This window comes from Equus przewalskii, chromosome 32, assembly GCF_037783145.1.
Source record: "Equus przewalskii isolate Varuska chromosome 32, EquPr2, whole genome shotgun sequence".
Taxonomy (NCBI): Eukaryota; Metazoa; Chordata; class Mammalia; order Perissodactyla; family Equidae; genus Equus; species Equus przewalskii.
Genome location: NC_091862.1, coordinates 13,296,484 through 13,324,425, shown reverse-complemented (window position 1 = coordinate 13,324,425; position 27,942 = coordinate 13,296,484). Strand labels below are relative to the sequence as shown.

General features: G+C 37.6%; 1 protein-coding gene across 8 annotated transcripts in view; it reads right to left on the bottom strand.

Annotated features, from left to right (window-relative positions):
* The window catches only part of IPCEF1 (interaction protein for cytohesin exchange factors 1), a 171,673-nt gene that overhangs the window by 22,666 nt on the left and 121,065 nt on the right, over positions 1-27,942 (bottom strand). For all 8 annotated transcript variants that reach the window (XM_008529096.2, XM_008529099.2, XM_008529097.2 and 5 more), the window contains 4 exons: positions 26,152-26,223; positions 19,743-19,801; positions 18,315-18,403; positions 7,855-8,227 (listed from right to left, as the gene is read on the bottom strand). In XM_008529096.2, the coding sequence (XP_008527318.1) occupies positions 7,855-8,227; positions 18,315-18,403; positions 19,743-19,801; positions 26,152-26,223 (593 nt within the window). The remainder of the gene's footprint in view (positions 1-7,854; positions 8,228-18,314; positions 18,404-19,742; positions 19,802-26,151; positions 26,224-27,942) is intronic.

Below are 27,942 nucleotides of genomic sequence, written 5' to 3'. Positions count from 1 at the left end.
TGACATCTTCACATGGATTTCTGTGCAGTGTTTCAAATTTAATGTGTTCAAAGCCAAATTCTTGATTCATACCTCCAACAGTAGGTCTTTCCCATCTCATGAAATGACAACTCCTTTCTTTTAGTCCTTTGGGCCAAAATCCTTGGAATCATCTTTGACTCTCTCTCTCTCTCTGTCAAACCTCACATCAGCAAATCCCACCAGCTCTCTGAAAAATACATAGCATCTGAGCATCTTCCACCCGTACCACTGCCCTAGGACAAGCCACCGTCATCTCTCACCTGAACCACCAGTTGCAACAGCTTGTTTGCTGACCAACCTGCTTTCACCAATGCTCCCTACTGTCTGTCCTTCACAAAAGAGTCAGAGCAATCCTTTTAAAACATAAGTCGGAAAGTGTCGTGTGTGTGTGTACGCATGTGTATGTAACTTGACTAGGTAATTCTAAAATTTGTATGGAAGATAAAATGGCTAAGAGTGTCTGAAACACTCTTTAAACAAAACAAGGTAGAAAAACCTGTCCTATCAGGTATTAAGACTCACTTTTAAAAAGAGTGGTATGAGCCAAGGTAGAAAAAATAGCCCAATGGATAGACAGAAGTCTTAGAAGCAACAGCACTGGATTTATAACCAAGATGGCACTGAGGACCCATGTGGATGTCCGGGAGAAGGATGGATTTTACATCAACAATACTAGGAAAACTACACATGCATGTGGAATAAGATGATGTTGTATCCTATTCATGGCACTCATAAAAATTATTCCAAGTGGATTAAAGTTTATAGAATATGGCGGTTATCTTCGTCATAGTATCAGTCTAGGGAGAAATTACTTGATGAAGACAAAAAAGCATTAACTATAAAGAAAAACATTGATAAATTTGACCACATTCAAACTGACTTCTATTCATTAAGATACACCATTAAAAAATGAAGAGAAGTCAAAAAGTGAAGATATTGGCAATACATACAACTGCCAACGAAAGAGTATCCAGAATATATAAACTCCTCTGAATCCGTTGGGAAAACAAAAGCAATCCAAGAAGTACAGGTAAAAGAGTGAAAACAAACATCTGAAAATATGCTAACTGATAATCAAGATTGCCAATTTTGCAAAATTTAAAAGTCCGACATTACTCGTGAGGATGTGGGGCTTTGAAAGCTAGCACTCAGGCTGGAGAGAGATGACTTGGTGCAAGCAATTTAGGAGACAATTGTCATTGTCTAGAAAAGGTAAAGATAGGCATATACACAGCCAGCACTTCCATTCCAAGGTATACACCCCTAGAGAAATTCAGGCATATGTGGATCATGATACATGCATAAGAATTTTCATGAAGAGAATGAAAAAAACAAGCCACAGACTGGGAGAAAACATTTACAACACATATCTGATAAAGGACTTCTCTCCAAAACATACAAAGAACCCAACAATGAGATAACAAATATCTAAATAAAAAGTGGGCAAAATATTTCAACAAACACCTCACCAAATAAGACAAATAAGCGTATGAAAAGACACTCAACATTATGTATCATTAGGGAATTCCAAATTAACACAACAGTGAGATACCATTGCCCACCTACTAGCATGCCAGAAATCCAAAACACTGACAAGACCAAATGCTGGTGAGGATGTGAAGCTATAGAAATTCTCATTCATTGCTGATGGAAATGCAAATGGTATAGCTACTTTGGAAGACAATTTGGTATTTCTTACAAAGCTAAACATAGTCTTAGCACACAATCCGGCAATTACACCCCTAGGTATTTACCCAAATGAGTTGAAAATTTTGTATCTACACAAAAATCTGCACACACATATTTATAGCAGCTTTATTCATAATTTCAAAAACTTAGAACCAACTAAGATGTCTTTCAATAGGTGAGTGGATAACAAGCAGTGATACATCCAGACAATGGAATATTATTCAGCCATAAAAAGCAATGCACTATCAAGCCACAGAAAGGCATGGAGGAAACTTTAATGAATATTACTGAGTGAAAGAAGCCAGTCTGAAAAGGCTACATACTATATGATTCCAACTATATGATATTCTGAAAAAGATAAAACTAAAGAGAGAGCAAAAAGATAAGTGGTTGTCAGGGGCTTGGGGAAAGAGTGGAAGAGATGAATAGATGGAGCACAGGAGATTTTTAGGGCAGTGAAACTATCATATATGACATTGTAATGGTGGATATATGACATCACTCATTTGTCAAAACCCATAGAACTATACAGAACAAAGAGTGAACCCTAACGTAAACTATGGACTTTAGTTAATAAAAATGTTTCAATATTGGTTGTCAGTTGTAACAAGTAAATCACACTAAGGCAAGATATTAATAATAGAGGAAAATGTGCAGAGGAAGAGAGAATATACGGAAATTCTCTGTACTTTCTGCTCAATTTTTGTGTACAACAAAAGCTGCTCTAAAAAGTTGTCTATTAATTTTTTTAAAAAAGAATGTTCATAGAAGCATTTTACATAAGAGCCCAAAACTGGAAAAACAAATGTTCATCCTTAGTAGATATATTTTTTTGTGGTATATTAAAACAAGTGAATACTATAAAGCAATGAAAATGAACCAATTCCGGTTACACAGGAAGGATTTCACAAGCACTTCTAGAATTCTGGCTAATCTCTATTTCTTGGCCAGAGTGGTGGCTACATGGGATCTATCTATCTATGTATATGCACACTTTTTGATATATACCATATATTTCACCATAACAAAAAATCTCTATGAAACAAAAGAAACGCTGAAGCATGTAAATATGAAAAGAGTCATGAAAAGAACAAGAAAATCAAACATTTAATCAAAAACAGGAAGAAGATATAAGAAAGGAAAAGAACTGAAGACATTTGACAACTTTCAAAACCATTTTCGTCCACCTGACCACATAATGTAATAAGAACTTCTGCATCACTGCCAGACCGATAGCGAGGATAAACCTTCGCACCTCAATTTGGCTCAAGTTAGGTTGACTTAGAAATCATTCTACCATCAAATATGAAAATGTTCTGTACTTTTTCTCCCAGTGCTGTTTTCCATACTCTATATAAACAAAAAGTTATTGTTAAAACACAGCTCTGGTAGCATAGCATTAAAAGGGATGTCAAACACGGCTAATTTCAAAGGCTTCACCTATAAAATCTTCACCTGTAAATTTACTTCTCTCTGAGTAAAAGTATCCTCTTTTTCCTATTCACACTCTCTCTCTTCTGAATTTACATATCTTTCATCTTTGGTTATGACCTCCAATTCCTTCCTTCTCCTACTTCTTCCAAACTGTCACTGCCCCTCTATGATTACAAACCTCCAAAATCTAGATTATCCTCGTCACCATCTTCAAAACCTTTGCCCCATCATCTTCCACTCATAGCTCCTAGCCTCAGAAAAAGATATACGAAGTAATTTAAAAAAAAGATGAGATAAAGTTCTGAGACCTACAAATGACCTACTTATATTGCACAAATTTTCAGGTAACGTAGTCAGCATTATTTCATAGCATCTTCTAGGGATATTCAGCCACTGGGCATGGATCAGAGAAAGCAGGTAGTGTATCATCCATGCCTGAGGTCAATGCCACTGAGGTCAACAATTATAGATTCAAGATTTTCCTAATAGCAAATATTTATTCCTGTTTTCAGATCACTTCTCAAATTATAGTTCAAAAAATACAATCACTAGGAAATTTTCTAGGGACTAAATTAAGTAACAGAGATACAAAGACCAAGATGAGTCTCTACCTTGATAGGCATGCTATGGAACCCCTCAAGTCTGTCTTTTGTTTCCTATTTCTACTGCCACCCCAGCATTACAAAATTTTCCTAACTCTTCTAATTTCCAATTACCACTATACTCTTCTACCCCAAATTCTAAAGCTAACATAACCTTTCCAAAGTATAGCTCCAATTATATGATTACCCTGATTAGAAATGGCCATCCGTTATCTACTGAAATAAACTAATGACTAGCCCAATATTTGACATCATCCGAACTTCTTTCCCATCCCTCTTTCCCATGGCTCCCCTCTCTATGCACAGATGCTCCCACTTACATCACGTCTTAGATCACTTAGATGTGAATCGTCTGTACTTTGAGTCCCTGCTCTCTTTTAAATCCCTCAGGTACTCTGTGTCTCTCTGTGGCACTTACTTGACTCCGCTTTCTTTTGTTAAATGAGTCTTATTCCTCCCACTCTCTCCATTAGATGTTATAATTTTTTAGACCAGAAATTGTATCTTGCTCATCTTTGTATTCCTGTTAGCACAAAGTATATGAGTACATGTTAGGAACTCCAAAGAATAATAAAAATAATACTAAATTTAATAGAGTTCAGCATTCAACTTTTTCTTTTTATTATCTTCTGGCTTCATAAAAAGACACGCCACATGACTCCTACAGCAACATCTGAAGTAGCTAGCTAAAATAATATAGCATCTGTACTCTTCACACTCAGATTGTATAAAATTTTTGGTAATGTTTGCTAAATCCTAAAATCTGGCTCATTTATGTCACTTTCCTGAGATGTCATGCACGCTCTAGCATGTTTGTCTCTTCATTAAAAGTGTTTTTTGTTCAACATGATTCCCAGATGCATTCTGGCTGCATTCGTACTTGACAATTTATTTGCATAAATTAGGTATTAATATTATTAGTGGTTATTCAGCTTTTCTGCATCTGGGGTATAGTCACTCCATTCGTGGAGTAACTATAGGTAAAATCGTCTCCCCATTGTCAGCATAATGTAAGTAGAGACATACAATGTGGGTCATCATCACAGAGGCATAAGTCATGCGCCAAATAAATTCTCACAAAAGAAAGAAACAGTATAGAGCAAAACTGAGCTGACATGAACATTCCATTAACCTCATCACCTCTTTTCCCACTTTGTTTGTGGAAAGACTCAGTGAAGCATCTGAGAGCTCTGGAACTCTGGAAGTCCCAATGTAGAATGGCAATAGGATGCAATTAACACCCTGCATTTTGTTAATAGCTTACACTGCAGGGGAGAAATGTCTAAAAGAGTATTTAAATTCAGTATAAAATTCTAGCAACCACAATTTTAATTGCATACCAACTGCAAAATATTTCTCTCACTGTCTAAATAGAAAAAAGGCTAAAATACATACTGCCTGCTTGTTTCAGGACTCGGTTATTAACCTTTCAGAATATTTTCCAGGCTAAATCCTCTTTCTCCAGCAGACACATCTTGAGACTGGGACTTAGTTTAAAATCCTAACTCCTGTCTTGGACCATGTCAAAACTTAAATCCCTGTCATAAAACACCCTGAACAATATTTCAGACACAGGAATTTCAGGGCTTTTCTTTTTTCCAATTGACGGCTAAAAAATAATAATTTTTAGAAGTCGCAAAAATGAAAATCTACCTTCTTCTCCAACACAGAAACACACACACATAAAAAAAAAAAAAGCACAATACACAATCTGATCAACTCAAGAGCAAGCCATCGCAAACACAAGCAAAGACTGGGGTGCTGTTTCCATAGCAATGACTTTATGCGGTTTAACTCTTCTGGGAATTTAACCAAATCCCCAGCAGCAAGAGAAAATCATCAGCAAAAATCTTGTAACATATGGCAACTGCCGACAAATCAGTGAGGGAAAAATACTTTTATTTTTTCTTCTTGTCTACCAAGAAGAATACTTTCATGTCAAGCTGTTTGAAGAAGTATACAGATTTCGTTGGCTATTCTACACTTAACTCAAAATTTTAAAAAACCAGGTTCCTTTCTTCTTAGATTAAAAGAGCTATTGAGACCCAGCCAGGCTCTACAGCACATGCATTCCCAGAATGACACTTAGAAATGGACCAGAATTGCATCTTCCCATGACTCTCAGGTTATTTGTCCTAAAGGAAAATTCAATCTGCAGGGTTATCTCTTAGGAAAAAAATGCAAACGTAATTTTATTCTCTACTTTGCCTTTGAAGCCATCCTTATCCTGGGGTGCTATGTGTGTGTCTGTGTGTGTGTATGCATGCATGAAACTTTTTAGTTCTATTTATGGCCCAAGGATTAAAGTAAGAGTTTTTATCAGGAAAAGAATAGATGTGATACTTTTCATTATTTTCTTTAGCTCCATCAGTCCTATATCTGGAAGGATCTTCTAAGTATCAAGTTAGAGGCCACCTAGTTCAAGATATTTAAATTCTCTCTTCAGCATATCCGCATAAGAACAAAAACTATGATCAATATGCAACATGCAATTAATTCCCAATGAAAATGGTTATCTCAGAACGAGTAAACACCTCTAATGACATGGAATGCATTACTTTCCAAGGAGCCTATTCATTTTGAACAGTTCTCAACATTAAAAAGAAGTTTCTTGTGCTGAACCTAAAACTACTTCCTTTTACCTGCACCACTGACCTCAAAATTTGCATCAGTTTTGTACTTCCCAGAAGATACAAATTAAGCCCACTACTTCTTCTACATGACAGCACTGCATAAGCCTGAGGCCAGCTTGAGTCTCTGTTTTCCATTTCTCGCAGTCCAATCTTGATCCCCACTTGATTCCTCAAAGGTATTTCCATTCTCCTCCCATCCCACATCATTGACCTCTAGAAATAGGCTATTTTGCCAATGACTTCATTTACTTCACTTTTTCTAATGTAAAGTAAACCGTTGGCCTAAATTAGGGGTATCAAATGAAAATGGCATCAGAGGACAGGCAGGTAATTCAACTGTGTGAAGCATCTTCGGGTAAGGCAACAGATAATGGTGACAACTGGGGTGACTTCCAGAATAGTTTCTAGGCTGAGCATTCAAATTCACATGTTTTAAAATACTGTACACACACACAAAACTGGGTCTGCAACTATAATCCTTGGCCTCAATTACTCTGTTATTAAATATTAAAGTAATAGGTTTATCTGAAAATTTGGGAACTTCACAGCAATTTCCCTGATTAGGCCAAGGCAAAGGAGAGAGTAGTCATCTACGTCATTGGGCCACTCTGGCTAGGTATCATGGAAATTTAGCTGGTCAACTTCCTCTTAATAGTATGCTAAAAAAATGTAAACCAAACTCATCATTCTCTCACTGCTCAGTATCTTCTATTAGATAAGCTTGTTTTACACCAGAATGAATAAGGCACAGACCATCAGAAAAGAAACATCTTGACTGAAAACTAATAATGAAAGAAATTAGTCTGAATAAAACATAAGGATCAATCATCAAAGAGTATTAAGAAAGCTCACATTATTACTTTCCGCACTCCATTAACTTTTTCCTTTGCTATGACTTAAAAAGTTTTTTTCAAAGGCACAAGCTGTGCTCCCCTTTGTGTTTAAAAGTTCTAATGTTTCCTTCTAAAGTGTATGCAAATTGTCTGTGTTCCTGTTAACCACAGGGGCATCTTCAGGAGCCGACTAGCTAGGACCCAGACCTCCTCTGCTGTCATGGTCAAGGCTAGGTCATTGCTCCATGTTTGTTAGGAACCATGGAGGTGATGCTATAAACATCAGTCTTCAGAACCCTGATCTAAGCGCCACAAGCTCCAAAACATAGTACATAGGGCCAAAAAAAGAGCCCAGCTTTCCCTCAGATTGGTGGAAAAGTACCAGTATTTTGTGAGCACATAGTCATAAGCATTTTGGTTAATGACACTTACAGTGGGTAATGAACGGCCTTGAAGCTGGAGGTTTCCACATGCAAACTCCTCTACAGAAGCAGCTCTGGGGCCTAGCCCCACTTGACTGTTTACTTGTTGAATCATCATTCATGACTTTAAACATTCTTTTTACAAATATACATATTAGAGTTCCACATCCACACACGAATATTCATTCTCCAAAGAAAAATAAACAATTTCTTGGTTTACCTCTGTCCATGGTCTTTGATCCAGTAGGCTTATCCGGGACAGTAAGATGATCCAGGTTGCTACTCAGTGAAGAAGTGTCGTCACTAGATAAAGAGTTCAAAAATTCGCTTTCTGATGTGGAAAAGCTGTTTTCCAGGGCCTTGCAACTGTTTGCCTCACAGGGTGCCAGTGAATGAACCTGCACAGCAAATGCTATAGATTGTCCCACATCTTCAGCAGCAGATGAACTATTAACCAGGTCGATCCAAGACTGTCTTTCTTTAGGTAAAGGGGAAGACAGACTGCTGGGTGTCTTTATTGTATTTTCCCGGGAAGAGAAAGAAGATGATGTTCCACTCAATTTGGGTGAAGATGAAGATGACTGCTGTGCAGACTGTTTTTCACAAATAAAACCAAAAAAGAATAAAATGAATCATGATTAAGCCAACATTCTCTACTTTTCATTTTCAATGAAGGTATCCCAGCGTTTCAAAAAGTGGCCAATGATATGAGTCAAAAAGAAAATGTACGATATTTATATCTGTATGGCAGGCATTAGGTTGCCATTTTCCAAAACCCATTTGTATAACTATGTATTCACTGTTCCAGGACCTGAAAAGTCTCCATGTCATGATTTACCCTATTCTTTAATGCTCTCCAGAAACTTAAAAGACCCCTTGGGGGAATTTTTTGAAATACCGAAGGATACTTTGAAAAAAAGTAGATTGCAATCTGTCACTGAATTCTCACTGATTAAGCAAAAACTCTTGAGAAAGGTGATCCAGAGAAAGGAAGCAAAAGCTGAAGCCAGACAGGAAGCAAAATTATATTAACTGAGTGGAGACCAGTGATACGAGCAGAGCACAAACATTTAAACCGTCAAATACCTTTCACACATTCTTTAGCACGTGATTAGTATCAGCTCATAACTACATAGTCAGGTGAAATAATGTTAACTCACTCACTCTTCAATAATGAAAATTTTAATAAACTTTCACCAAAGAAGACAAGAATACATTTGCAGGCTCCTAATTCATTAAAGAGAAAGCAAAAACTGCACCACAGACTATGAGAAGCGGGTTGATGATGTAGGATCTTCTTAAAGCAGTTTCTAACATAAAATTCAAGGATGAATGACAATCCTTAGCAAAATTTTCACCAGTCAGTGGAGAAAATATCAATGTAATAATCACCAATCATCCTCTCTTGGGAAGGACTTCATTTATTCAGAGATTTTATTCTTGTTACATTTTGATGTTAAAACATATGCTTTCTTTTGGAAAATATTGATGGTTTTTGTCTTTTGGGCATTTTTTTTAATGTCTTGCATAGCAAAACAGAGATTTGGTAACTATATGTTGTTCCTCCATTTTTAATTTTATTGGTCAATAAAATCCAAAAATCTAGACACCAGTGCCCTATGGGTCACCCTATATCTCCAATGGCAGATAAGACAGAGAAGGCATTTTGTGGTCAGTTTTGCCATGTCATCCTAGGGGATACTCCTATCAATTTCAAGCATTCAAAACTCCAAGGCAGTGAATTGTTAGAGAGAGGCAGCCAAACAGCAAACTAGAATCCTCTCCATTAAACCTCAGAATCATTGCAAACTAACTCAGAAGGGTTGCCTTGGATCCAAACCAACATGTTCTCAAGAATTGTCCCAAGAATTCTAAGCTTTGAGCTCTGATGAAAAAAGCCAATATTTACCGAAAGTGTGTTGGCTGAATATGAGAAATGAATTTTCAAATAATCAATAAATCCACTTTTTAGTAGCATGACATTAAAATATCTAGTTAAGATGCTAATTCATCACACACATCTTCCTAATAATCACATATTTGCAAACATGAGAACTTTCCATTCAGGAATGTGCCGACAAGCTTGGCAACTCAGACCATTTAACAACAAAGAGATCGAAGATCTGAAATTCACTAAATAAAATTCCAGGTATCTGGAGAAGGTAATGCACATCCCCAAACTGTCCAAATAAATGCCAAGACTTGTTTACACGTTAGCAGGATCTACAAAGTAAATACTAACAAAAATACCCACTCAGGCCCAGTCTTGACTTGTTCCCCTATTGTGAGCTATTTTAGTAAAACTTGGCTTCAGTGGGATCAGCTTCCTTTTCTGAAAAGAGACCAAGCGCAAGCTTTTCCTGTTGCTCCTGCTCATACTACTGTTATTTGATGTAGCAAAACAGGCTCTTTGAGCAAAAACTGTGCACGCAGTTGCTGTTGCCCTTTCCATAAGCCTTTTTGAACCTCAAAACTCTGCTTAAACAAGTAAGGAAAGACATATTCAATGAGCATCAGAAATTTCTGTGCAGTGTTTCCTTTTGGTGGGACTGCTCAAACACAGTGCAAATGCATTGAATCCATTTGTTTAGCACCACATAACATCTATAAATTTGATTTTTAAATGGAAAAACGAAGAGTAAGCAAAAAATAAAAGGGACTGAAGAGAAGAACTAGAGAGAAAGAAAAGGAAAATGAGAAAAAGATGATGCTTGTCAGGTCAGAGGGAGTTTTCATAAGAAGAGAGATTGACTAAACACAAATGGAAGTGAACCTGGAGTGCCATTGCAGAGGATTCAGTGTGGAAATGTGCTTTATAAATACTGTGGTGCTAAATCAAAGTCCATTATTTCTACCATTCTGTAGCTACCAATAGCCACAAGTCACACAGGACTTTTAGCTCAGTGCATTGCATGAACCATCCATGTCATATATTCATAAAACTTCCCACTGCAAGTCAAACGAAGGTAGAAGGGATTGACAGTCTCTCCTCTCCACAACCCCTGCTTGGCTAACACAAGCCTGTCCTCTGAGTGTCAGTTCAAGGGCCAGCTCCTCCAGGAAGCCTTCTCCAGTGTCCTCAGGGTGAGGTACCTTTGCCTGGTGCTCCCAGGCTTAGTTCTACTATACCAGATGGAATAGCATTTTATTTGTTAACTAATATGTTCAGTAATTGCTGATGGACTGGTTTATCACTTTGGGTGAGTTACTTGAGAACAGGCTGTTTTAATCATCTTTATATTTCCATTTTTGGTATTTGTGCCTGACACATAGTTGGTAATAAATTAATGCCAACAAAGAGTGGTCTAGAGAGCCAGCTATGTGAAGAAAAACAGCCCAGAGTGGTTCAGTCTCTTATTGAAAAGAAGATTCTCTGTAAAATTCTCCTGAAATTCTCTGTAAAGTTGCTATGGATGGTTTAACCTAATTCCAGGATCTAGCGCTGACTTACTGATTGCGATGCGAATACTCCTACAAAACGTTCTCATAATCTCAAACAAAATTACTATTTTATTTATCAGGGAGTAACAACTGCATGTCGTTTCATTCATTCCAGAACATTTGTGTTTTAAATATTTTATTTTTTAATGATAAAATTAAAGACATTTTAAAGACTTAGTTTTTTGTTTTGTTTTTTTTTTAAAGATTTTATTTTTTCCTTTTTCTCCCCAAAGCCCCCCGGTACATAGTTGTGTATTTTTCGTTGTGGGTTCTTCTAGTTGTGGCATGTGGGACGCTGCCTCAGCGTGGTCCAATGAGCAGTGCCATGTCCGCGCCCAGGATTCGAACCAACGAAACACTGGGCTGCCTGCTGCGGAGCGCGCGAACTTAACCACTCGGCCACGGGGCCAGCCCCAAGACTTAGTTTTAATGAAGAGACTATGTATATGATTAAATTAAAAACAATATTGCTTTTTCTCATTTTCTGTATAAGACATTTTTACTCATCGAAGAAGCTTAGTTCAAATGCTGATTAGCTCTAAAATACTTTTCCTTGAATTGTTTTAAAAACACAAGTTTGACATGGGGAAAAATAATTTAAAATGGCCACCAAAAATCTGTAATTAGGAAGAAATAAGTCAGCATATAAATCTTAAGCAACATTAGTCAAAGTATATGAGAAAAAAAAATACAGGAATAACTTAAGACTAAGCATAACAAAACCAAATTAGAAAAAAAGGAAAATATGCAACTTTTCTTTCCTTTTATTGGCCATATTAATAAAAGCAAATTAGTCAATTGCTATTAAGCCTTGGGAAGTACTGTGTTTGTATTTCTACCATATGCTAATAGAAGCATTACTCTAAAAACCTGAAGACCTTGTATAGTACACTCACCCCATCTGTCACTGACCTTCTGCATGATCTTGGGCATACTTCTCATCCCCATCCTTAGCAGCCAAGTGACCTTGCAGATGCCACTTTACCTCCAAGTCCTATTGTATTGACTGCTGCCTCCACTATTGCTCACCCCCTCCTCACCCAAGTCCATCCTCTGAACATCAGCTGGAGTATTTATAAAACATAAAACAGATCACAATATTTTCCTGTTGAAAATCGTCTAATAACTTCCCATCACAGGTAGGAAAGTAGCCATAGTCTTTATTATTGCTAAGAAGGCCTACATGGACCCCTACCTTCCCCTCCAGCAACATCTCCTTCCACTCCCCACCCCCACCTCCTTTCCAGCCTCTTTGGCCTTCTTTCCTTCCCTTGAGCATATCTCTGGTTCCTTCTGCCTGAAAGGCTCCCTCTGTGGGTTTTTGGTTAACTGCCTCCTTGCCACCATTTTGATCTCAATTCAAATATCACATCCTCAGTGGGCTTCCCAGATGGTCATAGACAAAGCAATATCCTTTCTACCGTCAACGCCAGCAACTTCCAAGCACATCACCCTATTTCATCTTATTCATAGCATTCATCAGTACTTGAGACTGTTTTAATTCCAAATTAACTGTGTCTCTTCCTCAACTTAGAACTTAAGATGCTCCAGGGAAGAGACACTGTCTATTTCAGTTCCGCATCCCGTAAGGGGATAAGCAGTAACAGTACCTGGCACATGGTTGATACACAAAAAACTGTATTGGCTTCCTGCTTGACTGACTCAGATTTATATAGAGGAGCAAATGAGATAACATAAAAAATATTCTTATAAAAGGTAAATTTGAGCCAGCAAATGTTACTTATGACAGTTGTATTTACTTCTCTGGAAACAGACTTCTTTGTAAAACTAATACATAGGACTTTAGTGAGAGTCAAATGAAATTATCCTTCTCAAAGCCATATGAAAGCACCGGACACATGTAGAGTAGTAAGTTTCTAGTTCACATGGGAAAACTAGTTCTAGAGTGACAAATCTGTGAAGGGCATGGATAAAGTCACAATCATCACCTACTTGCCCATTTATTAGTTCATTAACTAAGTATTTATTGAGCTTTAAATATTAGGCATAGCTATAAATGTTTTGGGTAAAAAAAAAGATTTTCAATGCTGCCTCTGACTTTAAGAATTTAGTAATCAGAGAAATAAACCAGACACACAACATCTACAAGGCAGATGATAACTTAAAAACAGTGCCAAAAACAATGCACCGTATGCACTATAGGAATATAAAGAATTCAGAAGGGGGCAGGGTTATCCTGATTTAAAGGACTAGGAATGCTTTAAGGAAGGAAGTCACATTTGAATCAGCCTTGAAAAATATTTAGAAGGCAGAATTGGGGTGGGAGCGAATGGTTCCTGCAATTGGAGAAACTTTACAAATACAGGTGCCAGAGCAGGAAAGTCTGGACAGCTTTTGGGAAATAGCAGGCAGTTTATTGGGCTGGTGACAAAGGAGGAATCAGCAACAAGACTGTCATGGCAGTTTGAAGTAAACCCTGAGGCCTTGTATACCAAGCAAACTAGTTGAGAATGAATTTGATGAGCAATGAGAATTCACTAGGAGGTCTCATGCAGGTGAATCAATATTATCAGAAGTGTACTTTAGGAAGACCAAGTCAGAAGCAATTTTTAAGAGGAGAGAGAGATTAGAGACAGAGAGGGAAAAAGAGCCTGCTCTTTCAACAACGTGGGCAAGAGCTGATGCAGGTCCCAACTAGGCAGTGGCAGTGGGAATGGAAAGCGTGAGAGAGGATGAGAGATAGCTCCGCGTCTTGTGATGGACTGCCAGAGCAGTAGGCTGAAAAGACGAACTGTTAAAGCAAGAGGCAAAGATGTAAAAATTAATTTCAGAAAAGTCTTAAAATTAGTTAAATGCTCAACCATAGAGTTTATGAGGAGGGAGAATGAATTTTTCTATCTTCTCCTTGTACACATAGTCACCAGTAATTTTGCATGCAGCTATCTCACTTGCAATTGTTTCTATTGTTTTGTATAGTACATATTGAAAGGTCAAGTGACTTTTAGTAAACAATTGGGCAAGATCCATGCTGCTGAGATTAAATTTGGATTTCTAAAATTGGTTCTACCCTTTCTGTTTAATCTTTGACTTCCTCCTCTGCCGCTGGCCACTGGGCCACAGTTCGCAGGGTTTGTTTTATTTACTGCTTCTTTGGTTTGCTTTAGCTGATGTTTTTTATCCTTTGTATATAAATGAATAGTACTTCTGAAAAGCATCAAAATAGGAGGACTGCCATGTAAAAATAATCTGCATGAGCAGCTTGAAACTGGGATTATAAATATTTATCTTCTCAGTTTCTCTCATATCTGATCCGCCTATTGGCTGGTCTCCCTTCCAGCTATGCTCAGAATCCGACCATCCCGTTTCTTGGCTGTGCCCTGATCTGAATCACCACCAGTTCTCCCCCTAGCTTATTGCACAGCCTCCCTTAGGTGTCTTTGCTTCTCTGCTTACCCCCTCCTTCCCAGGGTCTCTTCCACACAGCAGCCTGAGCGGTCCTTTTAAAAGTGGAAATCGATCACATCACTTCTCTTCTCAAAACTCCCCAGATCTCCCTAAGTAACTCAAAACATCAAAGTCCTTAACTGGCCCATAGGTCCTACATAGCACAGTCACCACTACCCTCCAAGCTCATTTCCTGCTAAGCTCATCTTGTTCACCCTGCTCCAGCCAAACTGGCCTTCCTGCATTGCTACCCATGTGTCAAGGAGATCTTGACTCTAAGTGTTCCCTTTGCTTGGAAAACTGCTTCCCTGAATATCCAACTGGCTGACTCTCATGTGACTTTTCAATAGTTTTGCTCAGATCTCAGCTCTTACTCAGGCCTGTCCTGGCTACCGTATTCATTGCCATAACCTGATCACCATCATTCCTAATCCCTCCTTACTCACCCAGCCCTACTGCTTCTACTGACACAGCAGATAATTTACTCACTGTGTTGACTATTTATTATCAGTCTCCTTCAACCAGAAGTTTGGCTCCATGAAGAAATGAATCATTGTCTTTTTTATTTACTAATGTGCCCCAAGTATTTACAACAGTGACTCTCAAATATTTGTCAAATGAATGAATAAGCACATGAGCGTAGATCAAGTTATCAGACAATGCTTTTTAAAAATTAAACTTAGAGGGAAAATATATGTTACAGATTTTTAATGATCCTTATGCTCTGAAATCACTTTGTAACTTATGAAATCATTGAGTTTGAAATGTGAATGAAGTCAGTTCCTTTTTTGCTCTTTTGTGAGTTTCAAGGAATCATGGTTAGCGATTTCTGCAAAACTTCTTCCAAATTGGAAACTATGGAGTCCCACCTATTATGAGCCTTTTCAAAAAAGTGGTCAAAAAGTTCCCCATTTCTAATTTCTCTGTGAATAAATGGATGTCCTTTTCACTATCCATCCTGTGAAGACTTCTCAAGAAGAAGGAACAGAAACAGAAACCTCTTGCTCACTCAGGAAAGACTCTGAAATGTTCCTAATTCTCTTATGGAATGTGATCCCGCCCATTACAAGCAGAGGTCCAAATGGGCCCAGTGCTGAAGTCTTACTGCTTATCTTTAAAGCAATTAGAATGATTAGACATTGAGTTAAAATTTTTAATTCAAGATTCTAAAATTTTTGAGATACTTTTTCAGAATAATATTATTTTTATACTTTTGAGTTCATTATCCCAAAATGAAAGCTCACTACCCAAGATATTTTTTAAAAAAGCAAGAACTTGGAAAAAATTTGTTTTGCTTAAGCTTACACAGCTCAGTCATATGGTTGGCCTATGCCAGATTGAGCCAAAACAATGAGTTGATTCATGCTCTGGATAAAAGTTACCACGGTTTTTTGAATTTCATCTGTTTAAATAAAAAGTATAAATGTTATTTTAATCAAGTGTCTGGCATGTCTGATTTTCAGAAACAAGAGAAAACAAAAACAAAATCTGCCTGGGAAATACGTGAGCAGGAGGAACACATTCTGTTTCTAAGGAAAATAAAGTCTAATTGTTCAACATTTATCTATTCCCAATGTATTTCTTCAGAAAAAAATGTTTGCCTTAGTGGCCTTCCAAAAAATGCTCAACCTAGAACTTTAAGAAATAATATTTGATTGATGACTCAGAAAATTCTAAAGACTCCTCCCACTGCAATGACCTAACTTACTGGTCTCATATGCATCCTTTCATTTCTTTGTTTTGAAACGAACATCTCCTGAGCTTCTACTGTAACATCAGGTAAGACTGTCATTGTACAATGCAGATGAGCTGTGATCCTTCATCTAGGAAGACAATGTGCTCGCTTTTCCTTTCATCAAGTAGAGTTCTAGATGCCGGACAACGCTCTGAGTCAGGAACCTGCGATACTAGCTTGCCACTATAAAACTGAAAATCACAGTACTTCAGAACTAAAATAAATCATAAGAGAATCATACTGGGGGAGGGGACAGTGGGAGGGAGAGGGAATTTCAGGAAGAGAAGGAGGGAGGACCACCGAATCCTTCTGTGTTGTGGGATAAAATAGGAGGGACAGACGAGAAAGAGAGAGAGACACAGAGACACAGAGACGGAGAGAGGGAGAAACAGATAGACAGAGAAAAACAGAGACAGAGACAGAAATTAAACAAAAATATATGCTTCTCTATTAAATCAACAAGGCACATCTATTGAAGACATACTCAGTATAAAGTTGATGACTTCTTTAGGAGCAATAAAGAGTAATCCAATAAGAAAGTTGTTATAAGCTGGGAGACACTTTGAGGTCTGGAGATATCATGAAGTTTGAGTGATATAGAGAAAATAAAAGGCTTTTTTAAATCCATAAACTGATTTTTTTTCAAACGAGAAAGACTACATTAAGGAAAAGCTATGAATATATTGAGAAAGGATGTCGTGTAAGTCTAGTTCAAAAATGTCTAAATTTTACCATATTCAAAGTTTGACTTTATTTATATCTTTCTTAAGTTTGGCTAGTCCTATTTAATAGAGATTCTAATAAATATATTCATTCTACAAATATTTATTTCTGGTCTTGACTGATAAATTATAAAAGTGACCATAATTCTCCACTGGCAGTGTGTGAGAACAGTAGAGGTCATTATTTAAATGATTAATTTAACACTTGAAATCCAGGAACTGGGCAAAACACAAGTAAAGATGAAGGCTTCATCACACAAAATAGAAAATTCTGGCAGAAGAGGTCTGGTGAGTAAAGGGGTTGCTGTAACCTACCAGAACCCATAGTTATTTGGGGTGATGGGTAAATCCGACACATTAAAATCAAGAATATGTGTCCAGAAAAAGAAATAATGATACAGAGTTTAAAAAAATGAAAGCCAGGAAGTGGGAAAGGAGATTCGCCTCATTTTTAACTGACAAAGTAGTAATGGGTAGAATAATAAAGAAATCCTATAAATCCAAAATAATAATAATATATGTTCAAAAGACTTAACAGACACTTCACAAAACAGAAAGGCCAAATGATAAACAAACATGAAAAGATACTTGGCCTCATTAGTAATCAGTGAAATGCAGGCTAAATGATACTGCTTCTCAAGGCTGTTTGTGGGTTAAATGGTTTTATATTTAATTCACCTACATAAATCCTCGTACATGGTAGGTACAAAAACCATAAATCAGCTTTCCCAAAGATTCTCACTTGACTTTTTCTAGGAGCCATCACTATAATGCCAATGAGCACATAAATGTAAAGACACTCTCCATAGTCTTAACATCCATTAATAACCTCAACTTATACTGGATGTTTCCAAAGCTTAGAATTAAACTTGGACTTCTCGTAGTGAATATACAGCATCATCTCATGTGCAGATTTAGCCACTAACCCACTCCTGGCTTCCTGCACTCTTTCCGACTCTCATTTTCTCTTCATGCCATTGTCCTCATCCCTTTTACATTTATTTTGAATTGTTATTGTGCATGCACCTAAGAAGGCACTTTCAATTCCTTCTGAGAACAAGTAGGGTATAAATAGACACTATAAAACAAATCTGTGCAAAGTTTGGCCTATTACCTAGAAGCCCTTTGCAGTACCATGATCCTCAGGGCATGATACATCTGTGGGTCATGCACAAATACACTGAGTTTGCCATACCAGTGGGTTGCTATGGAGAAGGCTCAAAATCAGCACCCTGAGAACTGCACTTGCTCTCTGGCAGTCACCTTAAATTAGCCTGCTCTAAGAATTTATTGGTCAAGGTAGTTTCTACCCAATTGGAAGGAATGACATCCACACAAGTGATCGATGACCAACAGACTAACTACATCGGCACATACCAAAGAAGACAGAGTCTCCGAAGAGTAAGGAGGGGGTGGTGTCTCCACAGCTATTTCGGGATCTTCCTGCTCACTCTCACTGTAGCACTCTATAAGAAAAATGAAAATGCCTCAGTTTTGAATGCCGTTATCACTTATTCCATAATGCATGAGCAGAGGTTTTTCTCCATCTGGCTGTTGCAATTCCAGTCCAATTCAGAAAATACTTATCTAGTGAGCTACCTGGTGCAAGGAGATTACATAAGAGGGAAAAATGACTGGCCATGTTGGGGTTTCTGCTTTTCTGTTCAATGTGCAGGAAGAGGACTAACTGTAGCTCAGGGAAAACAAAATAATTCCTCAAAAGAGGTGTGAGTCATATACTTAGGGAGCATAAAATCAGTAGTGATTAATTTTAATCATAGGAATTATAATGAGCTGAAAACAGCAGGCTAAGTAAACCATCAATGGTGCACACAGAGGAATGGGAGAACCAGACCCCGGACGCAGGCTGAGCCAAGTGTATGGAGTCCCCTAAAGGATATGGTGGAAAATGAAGCTGAAAGGTTGCTTCAGGCCATATCATGGAAGGCCTTACATACCAGGAGAAGAAGGATTTTCTGTATTTTTTTCCTTCACAATCTATAAATGTGCTTCAAATATACAATGAGTATTCATTTTATGGAAAAGAGGATCAAAGAGATGATTAGGAGACTGGTTTCACCGTATTGCATTGTACTTCTTTATTTTTTTAAATCAAATTGCAACTTTCCCACTTCTGAACTCAAGATTTTATGATTTTATTATCCAAAGACCTAACTCCCTACTTCCAATTCTCGAGTTTTATGTGGTCTGAGCTTTTCAGAAATAGTATCTCAGCTCTATGACTCCTGACATGAAAAGACTCCTTCTTCTCAATACTGAGGAGTAATTGCATCAGTAAGAAGAATTAGACTCTTGTAGTTTTTGAACTCTAAAAGCTACAGACTGAGATAAAAATATGGCCTGTGTCCCAATCTGACATTCAGGTTTCTAGTACAAACTTAGAGTAATTAGTCTCAGTGCACACCTGGTGGAAATATTAAAATACCAGAGAGGAAATAGTGGGATGAAAGTTATCTGTCTAGATCATGACAAGATCATGTCTATGAGTAAGAATTTGGTAAATGGAACAAGAAAACATTTGCATTGGCAATTATTTGAGATGTCAGTGAAGCCTACAGCTGCTAATGTGTGGGTGAAGTGTGAAAAGCATTCTTAGCTAGCATGGGAAGCTCTATTCCGTGTTGGTGAGTCTGTGTGAATACGTCTGTCTCTACATATTTTCAGATAATTTTAAATGCCAAAGTATGTTTCATTATGACCATACTATACATAGAGGTTGATGTTGTATTTTCATCCTATTGTAATACTCTTGCTAAATTTTCATAAATTTAAAATAGAACCCACCTTCATCCTTTGTAGTGGATTCCTGGTGGATTACAGCTAATCCAAGCTTGCTTAACCACCTAAAATTCAAATAGAAAATAAATGACCAAAGAATTGTTCCTCAACTTATTCACCTTCCCCCTAGACCCTGAAGGAAGGTCTTGTGCCAGATTTTATAATGAGAAAAGTCAGAGGCCAGCCCAGTGGTATAGTGGTTAAATTAGCGCACTCCGCTTTGGTGACCTGGGGTTCATGGGTTCGGATTCTGGGCACAGACCTACACACTGCTCATCAAGCCATGCTGTGGCAGCATCCCACATACAAAATAGAGGGAGATTGGCACAGATGTTAGCTCAGGGACAATCTTCCTCAAGCAAAAAGAGTAAGATTAGCGACAGATAGCTCATGGACAATCTTCCTCACACACACGCACAAGTCATAATTCCATAGTCAGTGGAATTATGAAACTCCACTGCATAAATTTGTGCTATCGAAATACAGGACCTCTGGTTTCACATTCAGGGCATTCTTTGTAAGATAAGAAATGAGGTGGCCCATTATCCAGTTGATTAATGTGGGCAGCTTCACTAGATATTTTAAATACATGAACAAATCTATGTTTTGTTATTGCACATTTGAAAATTTTAGAAACCATCAAAATTTTTATCATTGAATTTAGTAACATAACCATTAAAGTTCTGTCTATATAATTCTTAGAATGCAAGTTTATTTCACAAAAAAATAAAGAAAAGATGATCCATTTTGAAGCTGAAATTTTTGTATCAGTCAGTACAAGATCTGGCTAGAGCTTTACAGGTTTCCCTAAGATGGGGAAAATTTTAATTCCTTGAAGAGTTTTATTTAAGGTAGAAATTGACAACGTCCTGTCTTCTATTGATTTATCATTTTACTAGCAAGGAATTGCAACTAAACATCAATAACAAAAATAGAACCAGGCAAACCTTAAGGAACTCAAACTTCAGGCCACTGTAATTCCTTCTCAAGGGTTTAGTTAGGAACATATTTTATGAAACAAGTTTTTAGAAGACACAAAATGTGTCTATTTCATATGCTTCTAGATACATAATGTTCTATTTAAAGGGGAAACATTTCAGAGCACTGGTAATCTAAGTGATTTATTTCCTACTTCTTTCCAGTTTTCTGTATTTTTAAAAAATATTCCATATTGTGTATTCATCTTCTTTTTTTTTTTTTTTTTGAGAAACCAGAGCACTCCATAGTGGCCTGAGTCAACCAATACCAACAAAATAATAATAATAGCACTATGCACTTATTGATTCACTTATACTTTTCATTGCTTCTAGTTCTGTAACGCCCCATGAACCACACTGCATGGTATACTCCCACCATGTCATAAATATTGCACATTCCCAAATCTACAACTGTCAACAAATTAGGAATCGCTGCCCAACTCTCACCTGCCATGGTCTTGCTTTATCTATTATTTTTTAACAGGAAATAAATGATAAATTTTATTTTTGAAAATAAGTAGAATAGGACTTTCTACAAGAAGGACGATGAGCTCCAGCCTCATTTAAGAAGTCTCTTTCAGCACTGTGATAAACATAAGCTCTCTGAGGCCACTTAAAACTAGACAATTACCTGAACTCAGGTCATGTCACAGGAACCAGAAGATGATCATCAAGACCCAATAGAATAATAAACAAATCAAAGAAACAGTAACTCACAGAAAAAATACAAATGGCTGATAAATGTATTGAAAAAAATTCTCAGCCTCAAGAGTGTTTTTGGAAATGCATATCCAAACACGAGAAAATATTTTTCACCATTAGATTGGCAAAAATTTAAAATATCACTGATTTCTAGACTTTTGGAAGAAATATTCTCATTCTTTGTTGGTTGATGAAAATTGATATGGCCAATTTTAAGCAGGCAATTTGTTGACACTATTCAAAATATAAATATCTATTCCCACTACCCAACAATTCTAATTATAAATATCTACCTTACAAAAACACACCTTCATGTACACAAATAAATGTGGAAAATGTTAATTCAACAAGGCTTGCAATGGCAAAAAGAAAATAACACTGAAACAATAGAATTTCCCATTAATAGAAAAATGGATAAAATATGGTACTGATTCATCAGAACCATGTTATAATGAAGCCAATAAAAGGACTGAGATGGGGGGGCCTTGTAATGACCTGGAAAAACTCGCACGTACTGTTAAGTGAAAAAAAAGCAAGTACAAAAACTTATGTTTAGCCTGGTTCAACATACTTTTAAAACTATATATTTGTATACGTGCATGAATTGGTATGAAAAGAAAAGTGTCAGGAAGGATATGCAGTCATGTGCTGCACAATGATGTTTCAGTCAACGATGGACCACATATCCACATAATCTTATGGTAGTCCCATAAGATTAGCACCATAGAGCCTAGGTGTGTAGTAGGCTATACCATCTAGGACTGTGTAAGTACACTCTCTGATGTTCACACAACAATGCAATTGCCTAATGACACATTTCTCAGAATGCAACCCTGTTGTTAAGCGATGCGTGACTGTACATCATACCGTTAAAAGTGGTGAATCCTAGGGAGAGAAGTTGATCTGGAAGGTGAAGTTAGGGGTCTGGGAAGGTTTTCACTTTACATACTTCTGTATTACATGATTTTTTTACAAGAACACATTTTATGTATTACTTAACTAAAAGAAACATTTAAAAAAATTAAAAAATCAATCAGGCAAAGCATAATGAATTTAATGATTCACTTTCGTGTGTGTGTGTGAGTGAGGAAGATTGGCCCTGAGCCAACATCTGTGCCAATCTTCCTCTATTTTGCATGCAGGAAGCTGCCACAGCATGGCTTAATGAGCAGTGTGTAGGTCCATGCCCAGGATCCGAATCCAAAAACCCCAGGGTGCCAAAGCAGAGCGCGCAAACTTCACCATTATGCCACAGGGCCAGCCCCAACAATTTTTTTTTAAATAAATCAAGACAAAAAATAGTTTTGAATTGAAAATGCTTGAAACAAGAAAAGGCATTTCTAAGTTCCTTTCCAGAACATGTAAACACAGAAATGAAGCAAAACAGAAGAATATTGGCAATAAAGAAATGATTCCTCTTGCTACCATTAGACACTTGTCTGAAAAACTGGTGATTGTTTATAATCTTGTTTGACTGTTTTCCTTCTAGAACCCACTGGCTTAGAGTACCTCCTTTGCTAAGAATTTTTTTAAAACATCAAGGCAGTAAAAATATTTCTATTTGTGGCTAAATAGGTGGATGCACAAAAAGACTTATATTTACATAAAAGAGATGACAGATGTTTCCTGGGAGTTTGTTGTATATTCAGTCCACGAGAATGTGTGTGTTGGAGAAGCACAAGTGATAAGAAATTGATGTACCGAACAAGAACCCTCTTCCCACAGCGAGAAGGCAGCTACCTCCAGTCTTTGTTTAGAAACCATCTCTTGCATTACCCTTAATTACTTACCCCTGTACTTTTAAACTGAGGGTCCCTACAGAACACACTGCATTTCTATTAAACTTAATTACCTTTCCCTTCATCGTCTCTGAGAGAAATGTCACCACCCAAAAATGCAGTTCCCCAAGGAGGCGAACTTCTAAAACGGGACTCGCCACTCCAAATGCCACCCCCTCCGTCCCCAGCAATGCTGCATCTCGCTAAGAAATACCCAGCTACGTCATTTGCTGGCTTAAAGAGGCCACATCAGTAAGAAAGGAAGCTCTTCAGGTGCTATTGGAGAACAAATCTCTAAATATCATCTTCATAATCTTGTGGGAGAAAGCAGAAGTTAAGCTGGGGCCCAAAGAGATTCTGCATTATTGGCTATCCGAAAAATCACCTTCAGAATAATAAAACTTAATAACAATATTATAAACAAAAGAAATTATGATACATGCAGGCACAGGCAATGTGGGCCATTTACCTATGAGTGGCCAGATGGACAATTTTTAAGCATATCAAGGACACTGAGAGGTTCAAAACTATAGGGTCAAGAATACTTAGGCTCAAATTTCAATTTACATGTTGTTTTTAAGCTGGAAAGGTAAACAAAATACTAACATAATTTCAAGTAAAATTAGTAGGTCTTCACAGCATAAATGGGCAATGAGATCTTCACTTTGATAACTAGGAAATCCTCTCACAGCCAACTGGGCAGTGTATATATCATATATATAGCTATCCTTATGCCGCTGTACTTGCCATTAGATCTCTGCAAAGGGAGAAGATGAAAACTGAAGATAAATGGACAAAACCAAAAAACTGGAGAAGTGGGTATTCAGGGAGCTAAATAACTCAGATATGCAATTTAGAGAGCAGATCTGCCTGAAGTGTAACAGATTCAGATAACCTTGTAAGCGTCTCACACTTGTACTGGTTTAAAAATGCATTTTACTGTGTAGGTGGAGAAAAAACCTCATTGGGTAACAAAACACTTAGCAGTAATTGTTTCTCTGGTAAATTGGGTCTCACTCTCCCCTTATAGGAGGGGACAGAACTGCTTTGAAAGAAGCAGCCACAGGACAGGTAGGAAGGATGTATGCAGACAGGAAGGATGCTGGAGATACAAGACATTATTTGAGAGAAGCCAGGGACAGCAGGGGGTCAGAGGGGACAGAAGCCACATTGTTTCACGGCCAGTAAAGACCAGAAAGGAGGGGCCAGCCCAGTGGTGCAGTGGTAAGTGAGCACGTTCCACTTCAGCGGCCCTGAGTTTGCCAATTCGGCTCCCGGGTGCAGACACGGCACCGCTTGGCACGCCATGCTGTGGTAGGCGTCCCACACATAAAGTAGAGGAAGATGGGCATGAATGTTAGCTCAGGGCCAGTCTTCCTCAACAAAAAAGAGGAGGATTGGCAGCAGTTAGCTCAGGGCTAATCTTCCTCAAAAAACAAAACGAAACAAACAAAAAAAACCCCCAAAAGACCAGAAAGGACCCTCACTATCCTCACTATGGTAGAACTTCAGGTACTGCTGGGCAGGACATTAAGCCTTGCACATTCCTCTTATATACCTAGGGCTTCCTAATTGATAGGATTTAGAGTTACCAATGCAAATAAAAAGAGAAATAAAGAGCTTTGTCTGTGAAGTTTAATATCCTCTCCAGATGCTTGAGAAAGACGGGGGGAAAAGCTAAAATCAGAAAGAGGGTAGACTCAACTTCTCTTTGTCCAAGTAAATAAAAGACTTGTTTGGAAGGCTCGATTGTTGATTCCTTGCCTTGGTATTTCTAACACAGGGTTTCCCAACTTTCTGGGGAAAGAGTCATTCCGCCCTCATCTGAAGGATTGCAGTAGGGAGATCATGTAGGGAACAGATGAGGATGCCTCTACCTCAATGGGGCTGCTGATGGAATGTCCTGTAAGAAGTTGCGTGTGTGTGTGTGCACGTGTGCGAGTGTGTGCACACACGTGTGTGGGCACTCATGCTCACGCATGTTTGGTGAAAAGCAGCTTCTTTTTTCTTTAAGTTTCTACAGCGAGAGGGCAAAGAGAAATTATACAGGGCAGATAGATGAGGAAAAAATAGATAAAATAATTTAATAAAATAAATAATAAAATAGATTAAGCTTAGACAAACTCTGTGATTGGGGGAATTATGTCTAAATTCTTTAATTCTTTATTTCTATTGCCCAGGATCCGCTACAATGGGGCACATAGCAGGTGTTCCATAGACATATTTTTAATTAGTTAATGTAAGGCTATAAGAGACTGAGAATTCTAAGCATCAGGCTTAAATTAAATAGAAGGCCCTTTGATGCCTCAAGCATCTCAGTACATAGCCTCATTCAAATAACAGCCATTGATATCATCCCATAATCTAAACCAGTATGGATGGAGTAGGGTGGGTAGTACTCTACACATATATTCCACTCATTTAAACAGGGTAAGAGGGAAAGGGAGGCAGGGAGGTAAAATTTTCTGTTAGAGGTGCTCTGAGCTAAGACATTTTGCAAAATGTTTGGGATAGAACATGGAGAGGCGACAAGCACACGAATCATAATGATAATCATAGCACGCAAGCGCCACAGATATACTTTTCATATAGAATTCTGAAACCCGTGAGATCGGTTACATAATACTTTCAAGCCCTTCTTCCTGTGATGCTGATCCTCATTTTAACATTTTCCTATAATTACTTCTGTCTATTCCTTTCTCAACTTAGTGATTCCCTCAGAAGAATCTTACTACTTCTTCCTAAAATAGCCATTTTGATATGTGTGGTTCTCCAAAACACTTCCAAATCCTGGAGAAGAAAGCAAGAAGACTTTATAACTGCCAAAGAGATTAACCCTTAAAGCAGCAGAAATAAATAAAGCAATAATTGATACAAACATATGCTTAAAATTTGAACGCCTGACCAAAGTAAGCGTATGCCCATAAAGATTGAAATTAGCGATTTTTCTCTACTTACATACTCATTTCCTGGGTATTCTCAGCTGCAAAATAAAAGGTCTTGATCTGTGGATGGCTGATCTTAAAAGCGCTTGAAGGGGGAAAAGCATAGACACATAAGAAATTAGTGTTTGAAATCATCGGTGGTTTGAAAGTAAATCAGTCAAATATAAGTATGGTAAGTTCATCTGCTTTCTTTGTAAATTAAAAAAAATAATTTAGTTACATTAAATACCTGTTATTGAATCTCTATTTCATGTAGAGAGCGAAAGGTTAGTTTATCACTTCGGGACATCCAGAACAAGACTGAGTCATGGCTGATCAATGGTTTCTTTTTAAAACATGTGGGCATATTCTTTTATTTTCAATTGCTAACTGATTTACTATAAAAAGACAAATGAAAATTTAGCCTGATAGAGGTGTCATTTCAAAATACTCAGATCAACTCCGTTAAGCAAAGTATTTATTCAAATTCAATCAAATATACGGTCATGTGCCACATAATGATGTTTCCTTCAATGACAGACTGCATATAAGATGGTGATCTCATTAGATTAGTGCCATACAGCCTAGATGTGTAGTAGGCTATACCATCAAGGTTTGTGTGAGTGCACTCTATGACATTTGCACAATGATGAAATCACCTAACAACACATTTCTCAGAACCTGTTCCCATCACTAAGCGACTTGTGACTGTACACAAAAATTTTATTTACAGGAAAATAACCAAGTATAGAATTTTTACACTGTGATAACACACCAAAACCTTATCAAAGCCTCCCTCTATTAGTAAAAATATATTGTGTAATATATATTTTTAGTATAAGGATATAATACATTGAAGATAATGAAGTGTTTCCCCTTTACCATTTAGATCAGAAGTCCCGCAGCACAGGACAGGGTTTTTGTAAATAACCAGTTTGGTCAAAACCACAAGAATCTACACAACCTCATGTGTTATTGGATATGTGCAGCTACACCAGCGTGGCAAAGACTTAAAAGATAACACGAGTTTATTCATCTTTTTAAGAGGAAGCTAACCAATTGCTGCTTCCAGTAACATAGGTCAATAGGGAAATGCACCTTTCTGATAAAAGAAGAAAAGATGTCAGATGTAGAGGAAAGAAAAAGGTCAAGGTGAAGAGGACACGTATGCAAAATGCAGCTGGATGCTATGACGGGAAGACTTCTTGACTGGGAGTCTGGATAGCCAGTCTGGAGCCAGCTCTCCTGCGAGTTCAAGGCAAGTCTAGACTCTCCAGGCTACTCCTTTCTCAATAAAATGAGGACCATGGGCTGGTGACTTTTTCGGTTCCTGTCAGTTCTCAAATCCTTTGGACTTAAATTATATTGAGACATAATCCCCAAGTCTAAGACATCTCAGAGGATCCAATTTCAAGGGTGCTACTGACAATTCTATGAACTAAGAAAAAGAAACTGGGCTTGCTGGCATATCTGCATCTCTGGCGAATCTTATTTAACTAGTCATCCTCTTTAAAGGACAAACTCCTGACATTTGACCTCCCTGCCAATCCTGGATGGGAACTTGTTTTTCTTTCTATTGCAGACACAGTCGTAAACAACATGCCATGCCAAGGCTCCATGGGGTTTTTAAGTCCATCTGCTCCATAAACTGAAATCCCAGAAAAAAAAGGTTAAAAGCTTCTATTACTGTTTAGGGTGCCAACCCATAATGCCCAAAATTCTCAGACATTTGAGTGTCATCTTCACTAACTTTCAGATCTCCACATCACTCAAGGAACATTATGAAGGAATATTATCCTAGCTCAGAGTTTTGTGGAAAATGCTA